The 19,194-nt window shown below is 34.6% G+C and overlaps 1 protein-coding gene across 4 annotated transcripts in view; it reads left to right on the top strand.

The window, feature by feature from the left end:
* The window catches only part of ATAD2B (ATPase family AAA domain containing 2B), a 165,942-nt gene that overhangs the window by 112,070 nt on the left and 34,678 nt on the right, over positions 1–19,194 (top strand). For 3 of the 4 annotated variants that reach the window (XM_082642078.1, XM_082642075.1, XM_082642077.1), the window contains exons 20-22: positions 10,543–10,678; positions 12,728–12,924; positions 16,660–16,819. In XM_082642078.1, coding sequence (XP_082498204.1) covers positions 10,543–10,678; positions 12,728–12,924; positions 16,660–16,819 — 493 coding nt within the window. The remainder of the gene's footprint in view (positions 1–10,542; positions 10,679–12,727; positions 12,925–16,659; positions 16,820–19,194) is intronic. The other variant, XM_082642076.1, reaches the window with a different exon arrangement.

The raw sequence follows: 19,194 nt of genomic DNA, 5'->3' as shown, positions 1-19,194 counted from the left end.
TTAGCCATGTGACTTAAGTTAGTTAACATTTTAAGTTTCAGTTTCTGTTTTTTGGTATGTATTTTGATATATTTCTCAGTGTTGTGAATTTTGAGATAATTCATGCTTAGACCGGACCTCGACATATATAGTACCTACTGAGAAGATCTTAGCTGTATCATCATCGATGCCATTATAATTATCCTTCTCATTCTTATCATCTGTTAGATTATTTGGTGAGATTTGACCTTTCAGCTCTTTCATTGGTAGCATCACGTTAAGCTGAAGATTATTATGACTGTGCATATTTTTCAAATCTGATATTTAGCGTTTGAATTCACATCCAACTCAATAGTAGAGTATAAGATAAAAATCACAGTTGTTTCAGAAAAAAATTAATAGATCAACTCATGTGAATGAAATTGATTTTTAAGAAATTATTTTAACATTCTGAGCTTACTGTGTTTTGAAATAATCTCCTTTTGAAATGCTTAGAAATATTTTGCCCAGGCAACACAGTTCTTTTTAAAAATTTACATGTTTCAAATGCTATAATATAAATCTTGATTACGTAGAATTTTATGATTCAGATTTTTTTTTCAAGTTCTTTTGTTCTGTTTTAGCTCTTATTATCTATCTTGTTGCTAAACTGGATTTGTACAACTTACTACTCCTGTAAGAAAATTATATTAAATGTAGACTAGTTCATTTTTTGTTATTCAGAATCTGATATTATTTGGAGACCATTAATCAAAATATTTTTTATCACAGGGAGCAATAAAGTTTAGTGGAAAGATGTATGTAGTAAGAGTCAGAAAAACCTTGGTATTGACTTACTTGTCTTTTGATTTTGGATAAATATTTGAACCTAGAGTAGCTTCAGTTTCCTCACCTATAAAACGTGGATAATAACAGACAGGCTTGTTGGTGTGAGACAATATATGTGAGTTTATTTTGGAAGCTACAGAGCTATAATATGTTTGGTATTATATTAGTATTATAAAGTAAGAATGCACTCAAAATTGATTTAGGAGAGTGGACTGAACCTGGACATAACCTAGGAGCCACTTTTAAAAATTAGATCTCACTGTCAACTACTTTTATTATAATTTTATAAAAAATAAAGAAAATTGGGATAATTAAGGGCTCTAGTTAGGAATATATACTTACCTGAAGTTTCCTTATATTGTTTGAAAAATTTGTAAATAAAAGTCTTACTGAACCTGTCTTGATACACAGCAATTTTAATTTTGCCTATTCTTGTTGTCTATTTGCATATGTGATTTTATTGTTGGTTTAGTTTTTTAAAAAACTAACATTACATCTATATATTATCAATGTTGCTATATTGTTATAATTTTTAGTGGATTCAAAAAGCCTACGGGTGAGTAGGCTTTTTTCATTATTTGTTTACCAATAACCTTAATTAATAGCTAAAATATTAAAAATTTACTAGCATTGAATCCTGAAATTTCAGCCCCCCCCCCTTTGTCTTCTGTATTCTTTGCCCTTATTATAGCAAATAGCTACTAAAGCTATCATGGATATTCACATTTGTGGGTGAAGATTATGGGGTTTTTCTTAGACTACTGATTACATAACATTTTATACAAATTGTCCTTAGGAAAGCCTCCTCTACCCCCAAAGCTTTCATTTTAATTTCAGCTTTGCCATTAGTATATTGCTTTGTTTAAGTCACAGACTGAAAAAGTAGTGAATAATACTTAGCACGTACTGATAAATATTTGGTAAATGAATGAAAAATATGGAGAGTTGCAGACTGAGTAACTAGGTTAGCAAGGTGCCAGATCTATGGAAGAAAACATGAAGTAGACAGTGGGTAGCAAAAACCAAGTGATTCTAAAAGAAAGAAATAGCCAGTTACTATAGTGTATTTAAGAAAATACAATGGTAAGTTAAAATAGCAGTGAGATACAGATTTTAACCTATGAAATAGGCCAAAAAAAAAATTGGATAAACTCTCTCCAGGACAGTTCATAATAACAGATTTAAATACATCTATTCATTTTAGCGTAGCAATACCATTTATAGGTAAGTAGTTTTTCATAGATAAAAAAGATACAACACAGACAACACAGGAAGTATCGTAGCCTTTCTTCATGGACAAACACAAAGATACAGCACAGGCAACACAAAAATACAAGAGTATTTATCATAGCCTTTCTTCATCAATTGGAAACTAAATGTCCTAGAGTACGGGATTGATTATAGTGGATTCCTTCCATGAAATACAACGAGACCATTAAAAATATTGATGTAGAAGACATTTAATGTCATGAAAAGATGTTTGACTGTATTGCTAGAAATTGCAGATATTAAATCAATATAGCATTACCTGGGTTTATATAGAAATAATTATATATTAGTGACATAGTCATATATGAAAAACTATGTGTAACTTAATAGAAATGTTAATAGTAATTATCTCTGGGTCTTAAGATTATAGTTATTTTTGTTATCTGTTTTCTAAATCTTCTGTAATAAGTGCTGCTGTTCTCATCAGAAAATGAACTCAGAGATGAAAAGAAAAGGTTCTCTACTCAGTTTTTAAAAACAACACCAAACAAAAAAAATTAGTCATCATGGGACTAATATTAGGGATACAAAAATGTTTTCTTTTTGTGGGACAGAGTGACAATCTCATCTTTTGGAGCCCTTTTAAAATTCTCTTGTAAATGTGTCTTTGTATAGCTCTCTCTTTTTAATCCCAAAGTAAGATAGTGCATCGGGATATTGAGAAAAACATTAGAACTTCTATTCATTTTTATTTTTCATATTATCTTAAAAACGTGTGTATATGTTTCATAATAGAAATAGTAATGTTAGCAGAATAGTACATTTAAGTAAGTATGTATATACTGGAGGGAGTTTTTTTTTAAATTAATTAATTAATTAACTTTTGGCTGCATTGGGTCTTCATTGCTGCACGCCAGCTTTTCTCTAGTTGCAGAGAACGGGGGCTACTCTTCTTTGCGGTGCACGGTCTTCTCATTGCGGTGGCTTCTCTTGTTGTGGAGCATGGGCTGTAGGTGCTTGGGCTTCAATAGTTGTGATGCACAGGCTTAGTTGCTCCGCGGCGTGTGGAATCTTCCTGGAGCAGGGCTCAAACCCGTGTCCCCTGCATTGGCAGGTGGATTCTTAACCACTGCGCTACCAGGGAAGTCCTTTTTTTTTTTTTTTTTTAAGTATCATTTATTGAGTTTGATATGCACAAGTGTCGTCTGGAGGTAGTATTTTCAAATTTTTTTACTGATGAGGTGTTTCATCAAAAAAAAAAACCAACCCATTGGAAATCATTGTTCTAGACCAGCTGTTATCAAAGTGTGATCCAAGGACCCTTGTGGGCCCTACAAGACTTTCAGAGGTTTGTCACATTCCTCTTTTTTGTATTTTGCAACTGTTTATCTTCTTGAATATGGGTTTTTTTCATGTATACCAATCAGAGCAACATTACTGTAACAGATTGAATGCAGAGGCAGAAAATGAGAATCCAGTTGTTTCTTTGCCCCTTGGAGGGAGGAGGTGCTGGGGGGACTACTTTGCATTGCGGTTGCGTGGGCTTCTCGTTGAGGTGGCTTCTCTTGCTTCGGAGCACGGGCTCTAGGCGCGCAAGCTTCAGAAGTTGTGGCTCCTGGGCTCTAGAGCGTAGGGTCAATAGTTGTGGCGCGCGGCCTTAGTTGCTCCCCCGCATGTGGGATCTTCCCTGACCAGGGCTTGAACCCGTGTCCCCTGCACTGGCAGGCGGATTCTTAACCACTGCGCCACCAGGGAAGCCCTTATTACTGTTTTAAATTAACACACAAGAAAGGTCAAAAGGACCTAGAGATTGTCATACTGAGTGAAGTAAGTCAGACAGAGAAAGACAAATCCCCATATGATATCGCTTATATGTTGGATCTTAAAAAATGGTACAAATGAACTTATTTACAAAACAGAAATAGAGTCACAGATGTAGAAAACAAACATGGTTACCAGGGAGGAAAGTGGGGAGGGAAAGGGCGCACACAGTGGAATTGCTTAGTAAATGTTTGTTGCATGAAAAAAGAAACTGTTGAATCATCACAAAGGCTTTAAGTAACTCCTGCCTAGCCTCACGCGTCTTTTTTTTTTTTTTTTTTTTGCAAAATTCTAGTGTAAGTAAATTTACTTCTGTGGACCCTGAAGACCTTTTCTGAGAATAGTTGGAGAATTTTAGTTGCTATATATGAGAATTGCAAGTTATTTCTCTTCAGGAGAATTAGAAAAAAGAGGTTGAGCATAGTAAAGAGACTTTTAAACAAGGAAACAGATAAAAGAAATATTTGCAGGAAGGAAAGCAGACTTTGGAATTGCACTTAAATTTCTGAAGAGATTCACAGTATGTACTTTGGCATTAAATTATGGGCAGGCTCAGAATGGTATAATTCAATATATTAGAAGTGAATTTTAAAGAAGTATCTCCTCAGCTACACTGATGAAAGTAAAGATTACGTACATTATTTTGTCTTCTCAGTATTTCATGTCATTTTGTGTCTCTCAGTTTATGGTAGGACCTGGGAGGTAAAAATTAGTAACTTAAGTAGAAACATCAAGTAGGGACATTGAAAACTCAGATAAATGAGCATGTATACAAGAGAAATATCTTAGTATTAATTTTTTGGTTGTAAAACAATTTTATGATTTCTTAAAATTTAAGAGGAAGGTGATCCTCCCAAGTTTTTTTTTTAATTAAAAAAGGTATAGTAAATGAACATGAATTATTACTATTTTAAGGTATGTTAAATACTAATGTTTATTTTTACTTGATGGATTGTTTACCTGTTTTGTTTTAAGGAAAGCAAACTTTATTTATGAAAACTATTGTAGATTCATTTCTGACCTCATTTTCCACACCTTTTCTCTTTGAGATTTTGAGGGGTTTTTTTTGTTTTTTTGTTTTTGTTTTTTGATTTTGAGTTTTAAACCATGAATTTTGCCCATTACAGAGGTCACATGGACACTACCTCCAAAACTGGGGGCTAACAAGTCTAACATTTTAATAAATGAGGTAAAACAAATATATTTGCTAATGAAAGAATTGCTGCTATTTATGCAACTATGTGCCAGGCACTGTGTAGGTTAATCATATATATTATCTAACATATGTTCTTAAACTGTTCCGTGAGAAAAGTATTACTTTCCCATTTGACAGATGAAGAAACTGAGGCCAACAGGGGTAAAGTAACTCGCCTAGGGTCTTACAGCTAGTGGCAGAGCAAGGATTTGAACCCAGGTTTGTCTGATTCCAAAGGCTATGCACTTATAATGCCCTGTACTCTCTAAAACTACAGAGAGACAGTTTTTGCATATTGTGATGATTAGGCTGATGAGTGGTTAGGGAAATGGAGTTTTGTATTCATCAAGTTAAGATCATTGTTCATTCATCGAAAATGTATTGCCTATTCTGTGCAATGTAATATAATTTATTTAAGAGAGTGTCTGTTTTCTTCACTCTTCCATTCACAGTGTCTAACTGCCTAACACAGTTTCTACACACACACACACACACACACACACAATACTCACACATAGATGCATGTATACACGTACATATTTCTAGTACAGTATCTTCATTGAATGAAATAAAATAGGCGAAAATTCAGATAGCCACTGTTCTCCAAGAATTTAAAGTTTAGAGGGAAGGGAGACCTGGAAAAAACAATATAGTAGGAGAAGTGCTATAATAGTAGAATATATAAAAGCATGATCCATAAAAGAAAAAATTGATATGGTAAACTTTGTCAAAATTAAAACCTTTTATTCTTTAAAAGACACCATCAAGAAAATGAAAAAAAAACAACAAATCACGGACTGGGAGAAAATATTTCAAATATATCAAATCACATATCTGGTAAAACTTATATCCAGAATGTATTAAAACTCTTTCAGCATAATAATAAGACTAAGTCAAATGATTTTCGATAAGTGTGAATACCATTCATCAGGAAAAACATGGTCCTTTCAACAAATGGTGCTGGAAAACTGGATGTTCACATACAAAAGAAATGAAGTTCGACTTTTTTCTTACACAGTATGCAAAAATTAACTCCAAATGGATTGAAGAACTAAACATAAGACCTAAAACTATAGGGACTTCCCTGGTGGCGCAGTGGTTAAGAATCCGCCTGCCAATGCAGGGGACACAGGTTCGAGCCCAGGTCTGGGAAGATCCCACGTGCCACGGCGCAACTAAGCCCACGAGCCACAACTACAGAGCCCGTGTGCCACAACTACTGGAGCCCATGTTCCTAGAGCCCATGCTCCACAACAAGAGAAGCCACCGCAATGAGAAGCCTGCGCACCACAACAAAGAGTAGCCCCCACTCGCTGCAACTGGAGAAAACCCACGCACAGCAACGAAGACCCAGCACAGCCAAAAAGAAATAAATTAATTAATAAAAAAAAAAAGAAGACCTAAAACTATAAAACCCTTAGGAAAAAACATAGGGGAAAAGCTCCATGACATTGGATTCGGCAATGATTTCTTGGATGAGACACCAAAAGTACAGGTAACAGAAAAAATAGATAAATTGGACTTCATCAAAAATAAAACTATTAATAGATTGAAAAGACAATACACTGAAGGGGAGAAAATATTTGCAAATCATATATCTGATAAGGGGTTGATACCCAGAGTGTATAAAGAACTACAACTCAGCAACAGAGAAAACCCCAAACAGCTAGTTCAAAAATGGGCAAAGTACTTAAATAGATTTTCTCCAAAGATGATACTCAAATGGCAATAAAGCACATGAAAAGATGCTGAACATCACTAATCATTATGGAAATACAAATCAAAGCCACAATTAGATACCACTTTATACCCAATAGGATGGCTACTGTCATAAAAACAGAAAATAACAAGTGTTGGTTAGGATGTGAGGGAATTGGATCCCTTCTGCATTGCTGATGGACATATAAAATTGTGCAGCCTCTGTTGAAAATAAATGGTTTGGTGTGGTGATTTCTTAAAGAATTAAACAAAATTACCATATGATCCAGCAATTGTACTTCTGGTTATATACCCAAAAGAAGTGAAAGCAGGGATTCAAACAGATGTTTGTATACCCATGTTCTTAGCAGCATTACTCACAGTAGCCAAAAGGTAGAAAGCAACAGATGAATGGATAAACATAATGTGGCATATACATACAGTGTAACATTATTTAGCTTTAAAAAAGAAGGAAATTTTGACACATTCTACAACAGGAGTAACTACAGCATGGGTAAATCTTAGGACATTATACTAAGTGAAATAAGCCAGTCACAACAGGACAAATATTGTATGATTCCTCTTATACAGGGTTCCTAGAGTAGTCAGATTCGTAGAGATAGAAAGTAGATGGTGGTTGACAGGACCTGGGGAAAGGGAGAGTGTATGGAGTTAATGTTTAATGGGTAGAGTTTCAGTTGGGGAGGATGAAAAAGGTTTGAAGGTAGATAGGTAGTGATGACTGCACAACCATGGGAATACACTTAATGCAACAGGCTGTACAATTTAAAAATGTTAAAATGGCAGATTTTTTTAATGACCATTTTACCACAAATTTAAAAAGAAAACTACAATTTAAAAATGGGCTAAAGAGTTGAATAGGCATTTTGCCAAAAAGTATATATATTCTTAGGGTAATAAACATGAGAAAAGATTCTCAATATCATTAGTCATTCAGGAATGAGATACCACTGCACACCCAACTAGGATAGCTATCATCACAAAGACAGCAGCGCCAAGTGTTGACAAGAATGTAGGAAACTTGAATCCTTGTGTATTGCTGGTGGAATTGTAAGATGGTATAGCCACTCTGGAAAAGTTAGCAGTTCTTAAGGTGTTAGACATAAACTTATGATACGACTCAGCATTTCCACTCCTAGGTAGCTACTCCAGAGAAATATAAACGTACGTTCACACAAAAACTTGTACGCCAGTGTTCCTACTAGTATTATTCATCATGGTGGAAATAACCCAAGTATTTATTAATTGGTGATTGGCAAAACAAAATGTCGTGTATATATACATAGAGTGAAATGTGATTCAGCAGTAAGTGGAGTGAACTACTGATACGTTCTCCAGTGTGGGTGAGCCTCAGTATATTATGCTAAAAGTGAGAGAAACTAGACACAAAAGACTACCAATTCTATGATATGCAATTTCTAGAAGAGACACATTTCTGGACACAGAAACCAAATCATTGGTTGTCAGCTGGGAGTGTAAGTGTGGATGGACTGCAAATGGCCACAAGGGAACTTTTTGGAGGTAATGGAAATATTCTAAAACTGACCTGTGATGGTTGCACAGCTGAATCTAAAAATTATTGAACTTAAAAAAAGTTTAATGAGAGGTAGTAGAAGGTATGTCTAAGTTTATCTGGGAAAGTCAGGGAAAGCATCACCCAGAAAGCACTGGCTTGAGTGGAGAGTTAAAAAAAAAAAAAAAAAAAAAAAACAGTTTAGGAAAGAGTGAATAGCATCTATAAAGACTGTTGTGAACCAGTGTGAAAGAGAACATGATTCGTTCAGGGAATTATGTGAGGTTTGTCTTGTTGCAGTATGAAGTTTGAGGCTGGGAATGTCAGAAGATAGGAGTGAATTTAAAGAAAAACAAGCTGTTGGTAATAATCAGGAAGGCTGATATCAGGGGGATTATTGTAGACTTGCTCTTGGTATGCTTTTACATTTACCAGGTTCAACACAATGTTGAAAAATGATCAGAAGGAGGAATATTAAAAACTGAAATTAAATGTTTTACTACCCTTAAACAGAATCCTGGTACTTCTAGGGTATTGCGTTCTGTTTATTTTTCAAGACCCAGTTAATGTTAGCATTTTCTGCTATATCTTATCTAATGCCTCTTCACCCATGCCCCTTGCAGGGTCTCCTCTGTTTCACTACCTCTGTTATAACACTTCTGGCATGGTATCATAATGCTTTCTTAGGAGACTGAAGAGACTTGACAGCAGGAAGTAAGCCTATTTTCATCAGGTTTTTAACTGCAGTGTTTGGCATGATATTTGACACATGGTGGATGTTCAGTGGTAAATTTGCTTGCCAGAACTTTCAAGGGAAGGCCAGCAAAGTATAGCTCGAAGAATTGGAGGTGTTTTTACATGAAGGTAGTCTTCAAAGAAAATATCGGAAGGTCACAAGGTGAAATTTTATGTAAACTCTTTAAGGATTTGGCTTTGGGTTGATGTAAATAATTTCCCATCTAAATATTGAATTCTGATGGCTCCTTTTCATTGTCTCTTCTCTGTCTTAGGATCTTAGAGTTAGAAAAGACCTTTAGAGCTTATATAATCTAGTCTTCTCTTTTTATTCACTTTGTGACCTCCAGCCAGTTACTTAAACCTTTCCAAGCCTAGGTTTTTTCATCTGTAAAATGAGGGACTCCCTATGTACCTCATTGTTACAAAGATAGATTAAAATAATATTTAAGTAATTCTTCATTTCACAGTCTGCAATTCAGTAAGTGGCTAGACATAACAAATTGAACAGACTATCCAAAGTTTACCAGAAATATGTACCTATATTCGGGCTAGAATCTGATGTTTTAAGTTTTAATCCAGTATTTCCACACTGTCATGGTCGGTACTTCTTTCCATATTAGTGACCTTTTCCCTTCTTTATTTGCAGTTTCCAATTTGATGTGGGCTGGGTAACAAAATCACAAGCTTTATTCATTCAGTATATGCTTATTAAGCATTGCTAGGTACCAGGCATGGTGGTAGGTGTAGGAAAACAGATGAGTTCTGTTCTCAGGGAGTTTAGTATCTTGAAGTAGGAAACAGACCTTCTAGGAAAACATATGAATTTAAAAAAGTGTATCGACAAATGTGGATGTTGTAAAGAAGATTTAAACAGCATATCTTGCAAGGGGGACATCTGGGGTCAGAGTCTTTATAGAGCAGGTGAACAAAGGAGAGGTGGCAATCACTAACTGGAAGGAGTTGAGGGATATGAGCATGACTGGCTTAATTTTGCTTTTTGGGAGTTTTGCATGGAAGGCGGTGTCATTGTGGAGCATTCTTTGGTCAGATCGAAGGTATAGTTTTTCTGCAATGAAATCAGGATTCCAGAGGATACAGTGGAATAGACTTAGTAGGGAAAGAGCCCAGGAAGGGAAGTTAGTGGATAGGAAGCACACAGAAACAGCTTAAGATAAGGCAATGTTGTTAGCATCCTCCCAGCTCTCTATTGTAAATAGGTTGTAGATAATTACTTTTCAGCTCTTATGCAACAGCTCTTTGAGATTGTTGCCATCTGATTATTACAATCAATTATCCTTTTTTATATTATAGTATAACTTATTATACTTGAGCAACTGGATCATTCTTTCATTCTTGTTTATTCCATGAGGTTGAACCTCTCAACAGCATAGCCCAAGAGTAGGTTAACCTTAACCGCACATGAATGTTCAATGAACATTGAAAATGGTACCGAAGTTGAAGAAATTATAATTTGGTATAATATGTAAGCTTTTAATTCTCTAAATATTTAATGTCTTTGTGTGTGTGTGTATGTGTGTAGGTTAAATGTATCTTTAGAATACAGTACGAAGAGGTCTTGTATATTCAAAGGCCTATTGAAGAGGACAGAAGAAAGTTTTTCCAAGAACTGATTCTCAATCAGGCCTCAATGGCTCCACCACGAAGGAAACACACTGGTAAAGTTCCTAAAGCCTTTAGGAAAATGGGTGGGTTGGAGTTAAGAGATACCCTATCTTGGAGTCATCTTTTTTAAAAACCCATTTCTTTGTGGAAATGAAGACAATTTTTCAGGTTTTGTTTAACTTTAGATGAACACATGTGGAAGTGGCCATTGTGTTTACCTGACTTGAGGAGATTGGGAAGTACAGCCTCATTGTTAAAGCTTTACTAATGAGTGACTGTTTATGAAGTAGTCTCCTTATCACTTCAATCCAGATGCTCTGGTAGATTTCACATTCTGAGGCTCAAAAAGTCATAGAAAAAGTCTCTGGTTCTGCTGTGTTTTAGTCACTTTAAGTACTAAGGACTCGAGCTATCAGGTTATGAACAACAGGTGCTGTGCTGATTGCTTTCTGGGCCAGGGTAGTTTTGTTGGGCCAAGAACTGGTTAGAACATTTGCCTTTTCTGGTTTATTTTACTTATTGATTGATTTTTCAAATATTTATTGAGCACCTATTATGTTAGATATATTATGCTAGGCACTGGAAATCTATCATGGCTTTCTTTAAGCATTAGAGTGTTCTTGGATTTAGGCCTAATAGCATTAAGAGGGGCCTCAAAATTAGATTTTCAGTCCCCTGACTTAAGTAAGGACTGCATGCTAAGTCATTCAAAAGAGAGTTTCTTTTCCTAATACGAAAGGTGCAAAAAGATAAGATCCCCTTGCTTAATCTTTCATCCTCTTCTAGAAAATAGCACTCCTGTTTGTTAAAAAAAATTTTAAGCCTCTTTCTTTTTGTTCTGCTTTTTATGTTTCTCGTAGCTGTTCTTATAGGATATTAAATACATTTCCCATCCCTGCCAACTCGTTGCTTTTTCATACTTCTTTGTTTTCCAGTGGTTATATTATCCAATACTTTGTTTTTCAGTGGCTGTATTATCCAATACTTTAATAATTTTATTGTCCTTTAGTGGCTCCTTTTCACATTTTCTCAGTGCTTTTAAGATGAACATCTATCAAATGACTATAGCTGTGGGGTTTTCCCCACAGAAACTTTGGAATATTCAACATGGAAGTTATACCTTCTGATTATTGGTTGTTGCCTTCTGTTAATCTAAATAACAGCATTTAAAATATTTCATTATTAAAATGATTCATTTTAATAAAGTATCTTGCATGTTCCTAGACATATTTTAGTCCCATAGATCTGAATTTTCTATGTAAAGGCTGAACATAATTCTTTTTCTTTTTGAGTTGCTCCTGTGGACTTTCATTTTTCATCTTAGGGGCTATTTAGAAATTGGCGAGAATACTTAGGATTTTAATCCTGAGCTTCAGTGTGATATCAGGAAAATCTTTTAAGGAATTAGAGAGCATTATGGTTAGGCAAGTTAATACTTTACCTTCTAGGAAGATGTTCTGTTTGTTTTACAGTAGATAGTGAATACCATAGATTTTATATATCACACTTAAGCCTGGCTTTTCCATCTTCTTCATGTCTTTGGGATTCTTTTTTTAGTTACTACTTTTTTTTTTTCCCACTCCCTGCAGGTGCCGTTTACTATCCCAGCTGTGTTGTAGTAAGAATATGAGGGTAGGAGACTTGTCTAAAATTAGAAGTCTTTGGGAATGGGAAGGATCAAAGAATTATTCTTTGCCCGTTTAAATTTCATGCATATAAGGCAACCTCATTTTGAGAAACAGTCTTTAAATAAGGTTGACTTCAGCAAATCAGTATACAAGTACTTCACCTGAAGATATTTATGTTGATCCGAAATCTTTTTCTTAAAGTTGTATGTAAATAATATCTCAGAATCAAATTATTTAAAATCATATCATTTGTGCTTTAAAGACGTCCTGTTGTAAGTTATTTTATAAAAGTAAAGCTATTCCCTAATGTACTTTCGGTTTCCATTTAAATTTTTACTTGCTGAATTCACATGGTTCACATGTATTTGGAATTCTCCTTTTCTTAAAAAAACATTTTGAGAGAGTGCCAGAAAAGTAATTGAGGTCCTGACCCTGCCATGTTGGAATCTTAACATTTTCTTCTACTTTCTTTAGGTCTTTGTGCTATGGAAGTTCTTCCACTTGCACTACCTTCTCCACCTCGTCAGTTATCAGAATCAGAAAAAATTCGGATGGAGGACCAGGAGGAAAATACTTTAAGAGAGTTGCGGTTGTTTCTCAGGGATGTAACCAAGAGGCTGGCCACAGATAAACGCTTTAACATCTTCAGCAAACCGGTGGATATTGAAGAGGTCTTGTTTCAGTAGTGTGCAAACAGTGAAGTTGAACTGGCTAAAAGAAAAAAATGTTGACATCTTTTTTTGGAAGGAAAAAAACAAAGGCATGGATGAATATTACCCCTAGCCTGTAAAATTTTAATCCATGTGATAACTACCAATGTCATCAGCAAACATCTGGTGACTTTTGGATGAAATTAATGACAATTTGTATATGTCCTCTTGATTAGTATTGATCTTTGTGATCTCCTACTCTTCAATTTAAGAAGAGGATTAAAAGTTACTTTAGTGAAATGTCCATACTAGACTATTTTTATTCCAGGATAAATCCTGCTTTCCAAAAGAATATTGGTATTAACCAATCAATACCAATTAAAATTGGCATTTCCCAAATTGGGTATACCTTACTGAAAGAGGTAGCTAAGAAACCTAAAATTTGTCTTTCATATTTTGGAAATGTCTGTGACTAAGATGCTGTATGAGGTTATAAGCACAGCCTATTATTTTTCTCTCCAAGAATTTTCTCTGCTCCGAGTGGAAAATTTCTCACTTTCTATGTGTATTGTTTTGTGTCCTTGTGGGAGCATGGTTTGTGATGATGAGAAAAGAAATTTTCCATTTGGAATCTACTATAATACTGTAGAATAAATTTTATTTTGTTTTATCCTGGGATAATATAGTGTGTGGATGCACATAATGCAGTCTTTACTGGCATTCTTCTTATAGTTCAGACTCCATGTTTGAACAGCTTTGGTGTTTTTAGTTTTAATTTTTTTCTTCATCTTTTTTTAAATTTGAATTATGGAGTGATGCAGAGTTTAATGTTGTGTCCTCATTGTGAAATCTGTACTCTTGGATCAGAACAGATTCCTTTGGAATCATTACCTCATCTATGCCTGTGAGCTAGCATTATGTTTTTTCCCCTTGGAAAACCTGAAAATATCTATTCCCCCCATCTCCCCCTTTTGGGAATAAAGGGACTGTGTTTAATTTTATTTGTATATTTATCCACAATACATAGTTTTAGCCATTTGATCCTTTCAGCAACCCCACAAGGTCATTATTATGTTGCAGTTGAAGAAACTGAGGCTTATTGGCAAGTGACACAGCCAACACTCAATGTTTCTTAAAATTCGAAGTCCACATTCTTTATATCACGGCTGTCAATCTTTTTCTAGTGGAAGAACAGGACTTGCCTATTTGCTCTTGCAATTAATACATATTTTATATTCGTGAAGCATATTTTTTCCCTCGTGGTATTTTCAGAAAGTCTTAAAACTATCAGCCCACTTTAAAGATTGTTATAAATGTTTATTTTTATTTCAAATTGGGTATGGGAACTCTGACACTTAATTGATAAGGACTTGCCCCCAAGTCAGCCTCCTATGCTGGGAGTGAACCAGTTTTGCCTTTGTCCAGGAAAGCTTTTTCTGTCTAACCAGAAGAGATTGTCACATTTCAAATGCCATCTGTGATAGATTGAAAGTTTTATAAATGATGGTAAGGCAGTGGAAGGGGATAGAAGATGTTGGTCAGTTAAAACGTTAATTTTAGGGTGATGTTTTTCTTTTTCCTTTTTTTTTTTTTTTTTTTTTTTTTTTTTGCGGTATGCGGGCCTCTCACTGTTGTGGCCTCTCCCGTTGCGGAGCACAGGCTCCGGACGTGCAGCCTCAGCGGCCATGGCTCACGGGCCCAGCCGCTCCGCAGCATGTGGGATCTTCCCGGACCGGGGCACGGACCCATGTCCCCTGCATCGGTAGGCGGACTCCCAACCACTGCGCCACCAGGGAAGCCCTTCCTTTTTTTTTTTTTTTTCCTTAGGTTCATTTTGCTACTGCTTCTTTGTTTACTTTTAAGGCTGAAAACTTAGGGGTCTCTGGGACAGATAGAGGAAACTAAGATAACATTTTGATAACCTAAAACACAAAAACTTGTATTAAAATAATGAATTTGAAATGTCTAAAAACTTTATCAAATTCCAAAGCAAGTTGCAGAGGAAACAAAAGTTTAGAAAATAAGCGTTGAATTTAAATAAGCATAGGTGCTAAAATTTTATGGTCTTTAGTAATATAAATTTTTATAGTGCAAAAGTTTATTAAATGTTTTCCACGTGTACACAATACATGTCAATTGTCAGAGCCAAGGATCCAACTCATACCTTCTGGACTGTTCCTTGTTGAGTATAGCTCCACTATCTCCCCTATAAGGAGATTGGCTGGCTTTTTAGCTCCTAGAGAATGAAAAATAAATTAAAACATGCACACACATCTACCTAAAAATTAAAAAACATATAAATAATATGTATGTGTATATATATGCATATGTTTTTGTATATGCATATATGTGTATTTATTCATATGAATATATATTCAATATGTAAATTTTAAAAAAGGCATCAGTGGACTGCACTGGTGGTCCAGTGGTTAAGGCTCCACGCTCCCAATGCAGGGGGCATGAGTTTGATCCCTGGCTGGGGAAGATCCCACATGCCGAGGCCAAAAAAAAAATCCCAAAAAGCATCAGTGCCATCTGCAATGGAGAAAACTAGCCTTTAGTTTCATAGAACAGAAATTACCCTATTCCCAGAATTTGGTCCCGGACTAATTGGACATTTCTAAGACTGTGTTTATGTCAGACCTAATTACTTGATTTGAGATTTGCATTAAGGAAGACAATACAGTCATACACACCTTGGAGATATTGTGGGTTCAGTTCTAGACCACTGCAGTAAAGTGAATATTGCAATAAAGTGAGTCACACGAATTCTTTGGTTTCCCAGTGTATATAAAGTTATGTGTACACTGTACTGTAGTCTTCTTTAAGTATGCAATGGCATTATGTCTACAAAAAATGTACATACCTTAATTAAAAAATACTTTATTGCTAAAAATGCTAACCATCATCTGACAACACAGGGTTGCCACAAACCTTCAGTTTCCAAAAAAATGCAATATCTGCAAAGCGCAGTAAAGGCAAGTGCAATAAAACAAGGTATACCTGTGGATATATAGGTTGGAAGAGCTTTCTTATTGGTCAAATGATACAAAACATACAATTTATTGGGCAGTCATGACCAATATCTCTATTTTGGGTTATCTCCCAGAAAATCACACTGAGGAAAATGTATTTTTTGCTGGTAGATTTGTTTATATTTAGGGACAAGGCCAGTAAACTTTTTCTAGTCATGAAAGCAATACTTACTTTTGTTATACAGTTGACTCAAAATGTTTGTAATGAATCCAAAGGAGCAGAAAACTCTTTCCATGAAACGATTCATCCTGGAAAACTGAAAAAGATAATTTTTTTGTTTAGAGATTTTAAAGAGATTTACCCGAGAACATCTCTAATAATAAGAAAAAAAAAATGTTTCTTTTTATTTTCCTTAAAAAATTTTTTTCTTGAGGTAACATTTATTGATGCTTGCTGGGTATTTTTACCAATACATTTTCTTCTCAGGTGTGTCCAAAGGATTTAAAAAAAAAAAAAAAGCTGACACAGTTTGTTTCATATTTCAAGATGAGAAACTTTTCAGAGTTGATTTAGATGTGACTTGAAACTGAAGCTTTTCATGGAAAGTATGACATAGTATCTTTAGTGGCATAAATTGTTCTATAATTTTATCCTTATCTATAATTATTTCCTAGATATCTAGATTTAATTTTAAAATAACTGTATGGTTTTGTTTTGTGTTTTTATGAGTAGATTATATGAAATATCAGAAGTAATTTTCATTAAAATATCCTGTTTTAGGTTTCAGATTATCTTGAAGTAATCAAGGAACCAATGGATTTATCAACAGTAATCACTAAAATTGATAAGCATAATTACCTGACTGCTAAGGATTTCCTGAAAGATATTGACCTCATCTGTAGCAATGCTTTAGAGTACAATCCAGATAAGGACCCAGGAGGTAAGGATGCACTGGGCAAGGCTGACTTTGGTGATCAATGAGAAGATAGTTTAAAATTTAAATAAAGCTTGACTATATTTCAGGTAGATAAATTAATCTTAATGACATATTACTGTATTTAGAAACTTCTTGATGAGGAACTAATAATATACTTAAATATTTAATTATTAAATTCATTTGTTAAATTACTAAATAATATATTTAAATTAGAGGATTTTATTCTTTTTTAAAAATTTTATTGATGTATAGTTGATTTACAATGTTGTGTTTAATTTCTGCTGTACAGCAAAATGACTCAGTTATACATATATATATATATATTCTTTTTCGTATTCTTTTCCATTATGGTTTATCACGAGGTGTTGAATGTAGTTCCCTGTGCTATACAGTAGGACCTTGTTGTTTATCCATCCTATATATAATATTTGCTAATTCATTTATTAAATTATTAGATAATATATTTAGATTAGAGGATTTTATTATTCTAAGTATTGTGTTCAGGGTTTAGTTTCTTGATTTACCTTTCACTTTTTATGCTTAGATTCTTATTTTTTTCAGGTAAAATGGAAAACTGAACAGTTGAGAATTTAAGATTTATTTATTTAGTCAACATCACCAGTGCTGATAGACACTGGTAATTTCGAATTTGTGGAAACTTATTGTGGATAAGTTTACTTATCAAAAGACCCCCTTTAGGTAGATAGACGTTATTTGTTCTATAGACTGCATGTATTTTTATATAATTTTATTATTTTACTCTTAATCCCACCCTGTACTCAAATCTGTAGTCCCAACTCTGTTAATGCCCTCCAGGGGAGACCGCCAGGAATAATCTGTAGTTAAACAAGATGAATTTATTGATACATTATAATAAAGGAGAATGTATATCATGGGGAGCCATATAGGATTTGAGCTAGCATTAAGTGATTTTGGGGAGGGTTTAAGGAAGTAGGGCTTTGCAGTGGATTAGATGGTCTTAGGAAGTGGGAATAATTTGGGGACTAGGTATTTTAAGAACCTGGAAGGCAAGAAGAATGGAGCCAGGATAAAGTTGTGATTGGTAAAGAAGGGGCAGTCATTCATCTTACCCAGGATAGGATTATATTTGGTTATTTTTGTGGTTAGGAAAGTGTTCATACTTTTGTCTGTGTTCAGACATGATTATGGAGTGGTCTTGTTTTTAGCTTGATCCATCATGGTCACAGAGTGGTGTTCTGTAAAATGTGTTTATGTTTTTTTTTATTTTTCATTTTTAAAAATTATTTTATTTATTTTGCTGTGTCGCGTCTTAATTGCAGCACACAGGATCTTCGTTGCGTTGTGCAGGCTTCTCTCTAGTTGTGGCACATGGGCTCCAGAGTGTGCGGACTCAGTAGTTGCGGCGCGTGGGATTAGTTGCCCTAAGGCATGTGGGATCTCAGTACCCCGACCAGGGATGGAACCTGTTTCCCCTGCATTGGAAGGCAGATTCTTAACCCCTGGACCACCAGGGAAGTCCCTAAAATTGTTTTTATGTTTCATATGAATACACCAAGGCCTGGCTGATAGTGCCAGGCCCTTTCCCAGCTGGGAGGGGTCATTACTCTTTTTCTCACTCTGTTGAGAATTCTGTTTCTTCAACAGATGATATACAAGTAAGATGCTTTTTATTTTTAAAAAATTAACGCAAACTTCCAGTTATCTAAAGATATTCAGAATACAGTTTCTGCTTTATGTTTGTATTTATGGGCAGTGGTTCTTAACTCAGGCCACCTGTTAGAATGACCTGGATTTCTCATTTCTACATGAAGTTAAGTATTTCTTGTCTTAGTTTAGACCACAGTAAATTGCATACTTTAATTCCAAGTTAAGAGGCAGAATAAACTTTTATATAGCTACTCTTGGTTTCTAACAGTTTTTAACCTTTGTATCAGGACATATATATCTTATTGTTGTTTAGGTTTTTGTTTTTGTTTTTTTTTACTTTTCACTGTATATCATAGAAAAATTTATGAGGATAAAAACGAAGAAAATTAAAGCAACCTATAATCATGTTACCTGGTGTTTTCTCTCTTTCTCTTTCCCTCTCTCCCTCCCTCCCTCTCTCTCTGCCACACACACACATACACAGATATTATATATGAAATACATGTATGAATAATATTTTTACTAAAATGAAAATATAACTTTTGTAAACATTTTCATTCATGTAATGTTTTGTGAAAAGGTTATGAGTTAATGTATTTTTACCACATAATTTTTATCATGTGGATGTAATATAGTAGCTACTACCCTATTGTTGGACATATTAGATTTTTTAGCTTTTTTCTCTATTATAACACTGATGAATATGGCATAAATTTTATGTATATCCTTAATTATTTCCTAAAGATATA

Source organism: Mesoplodon mirus, assembly GCF_964341445.2.
Source record: "Mesoplodon mirus genome assembly, chromosome: 14".
Classification (NCBI taxonomy): domain Eukaryota; kingdom Metazoa; phylum Chordata; class Mammalia; order Artiodactyla; family Ziphiidae; genus Mesoplodon; species Mesoplodon mirus.
Note: the sequence above shows the minus strand (reverse complement) of the source record. Positions and strands in the feature narration are given on the sequence as shown.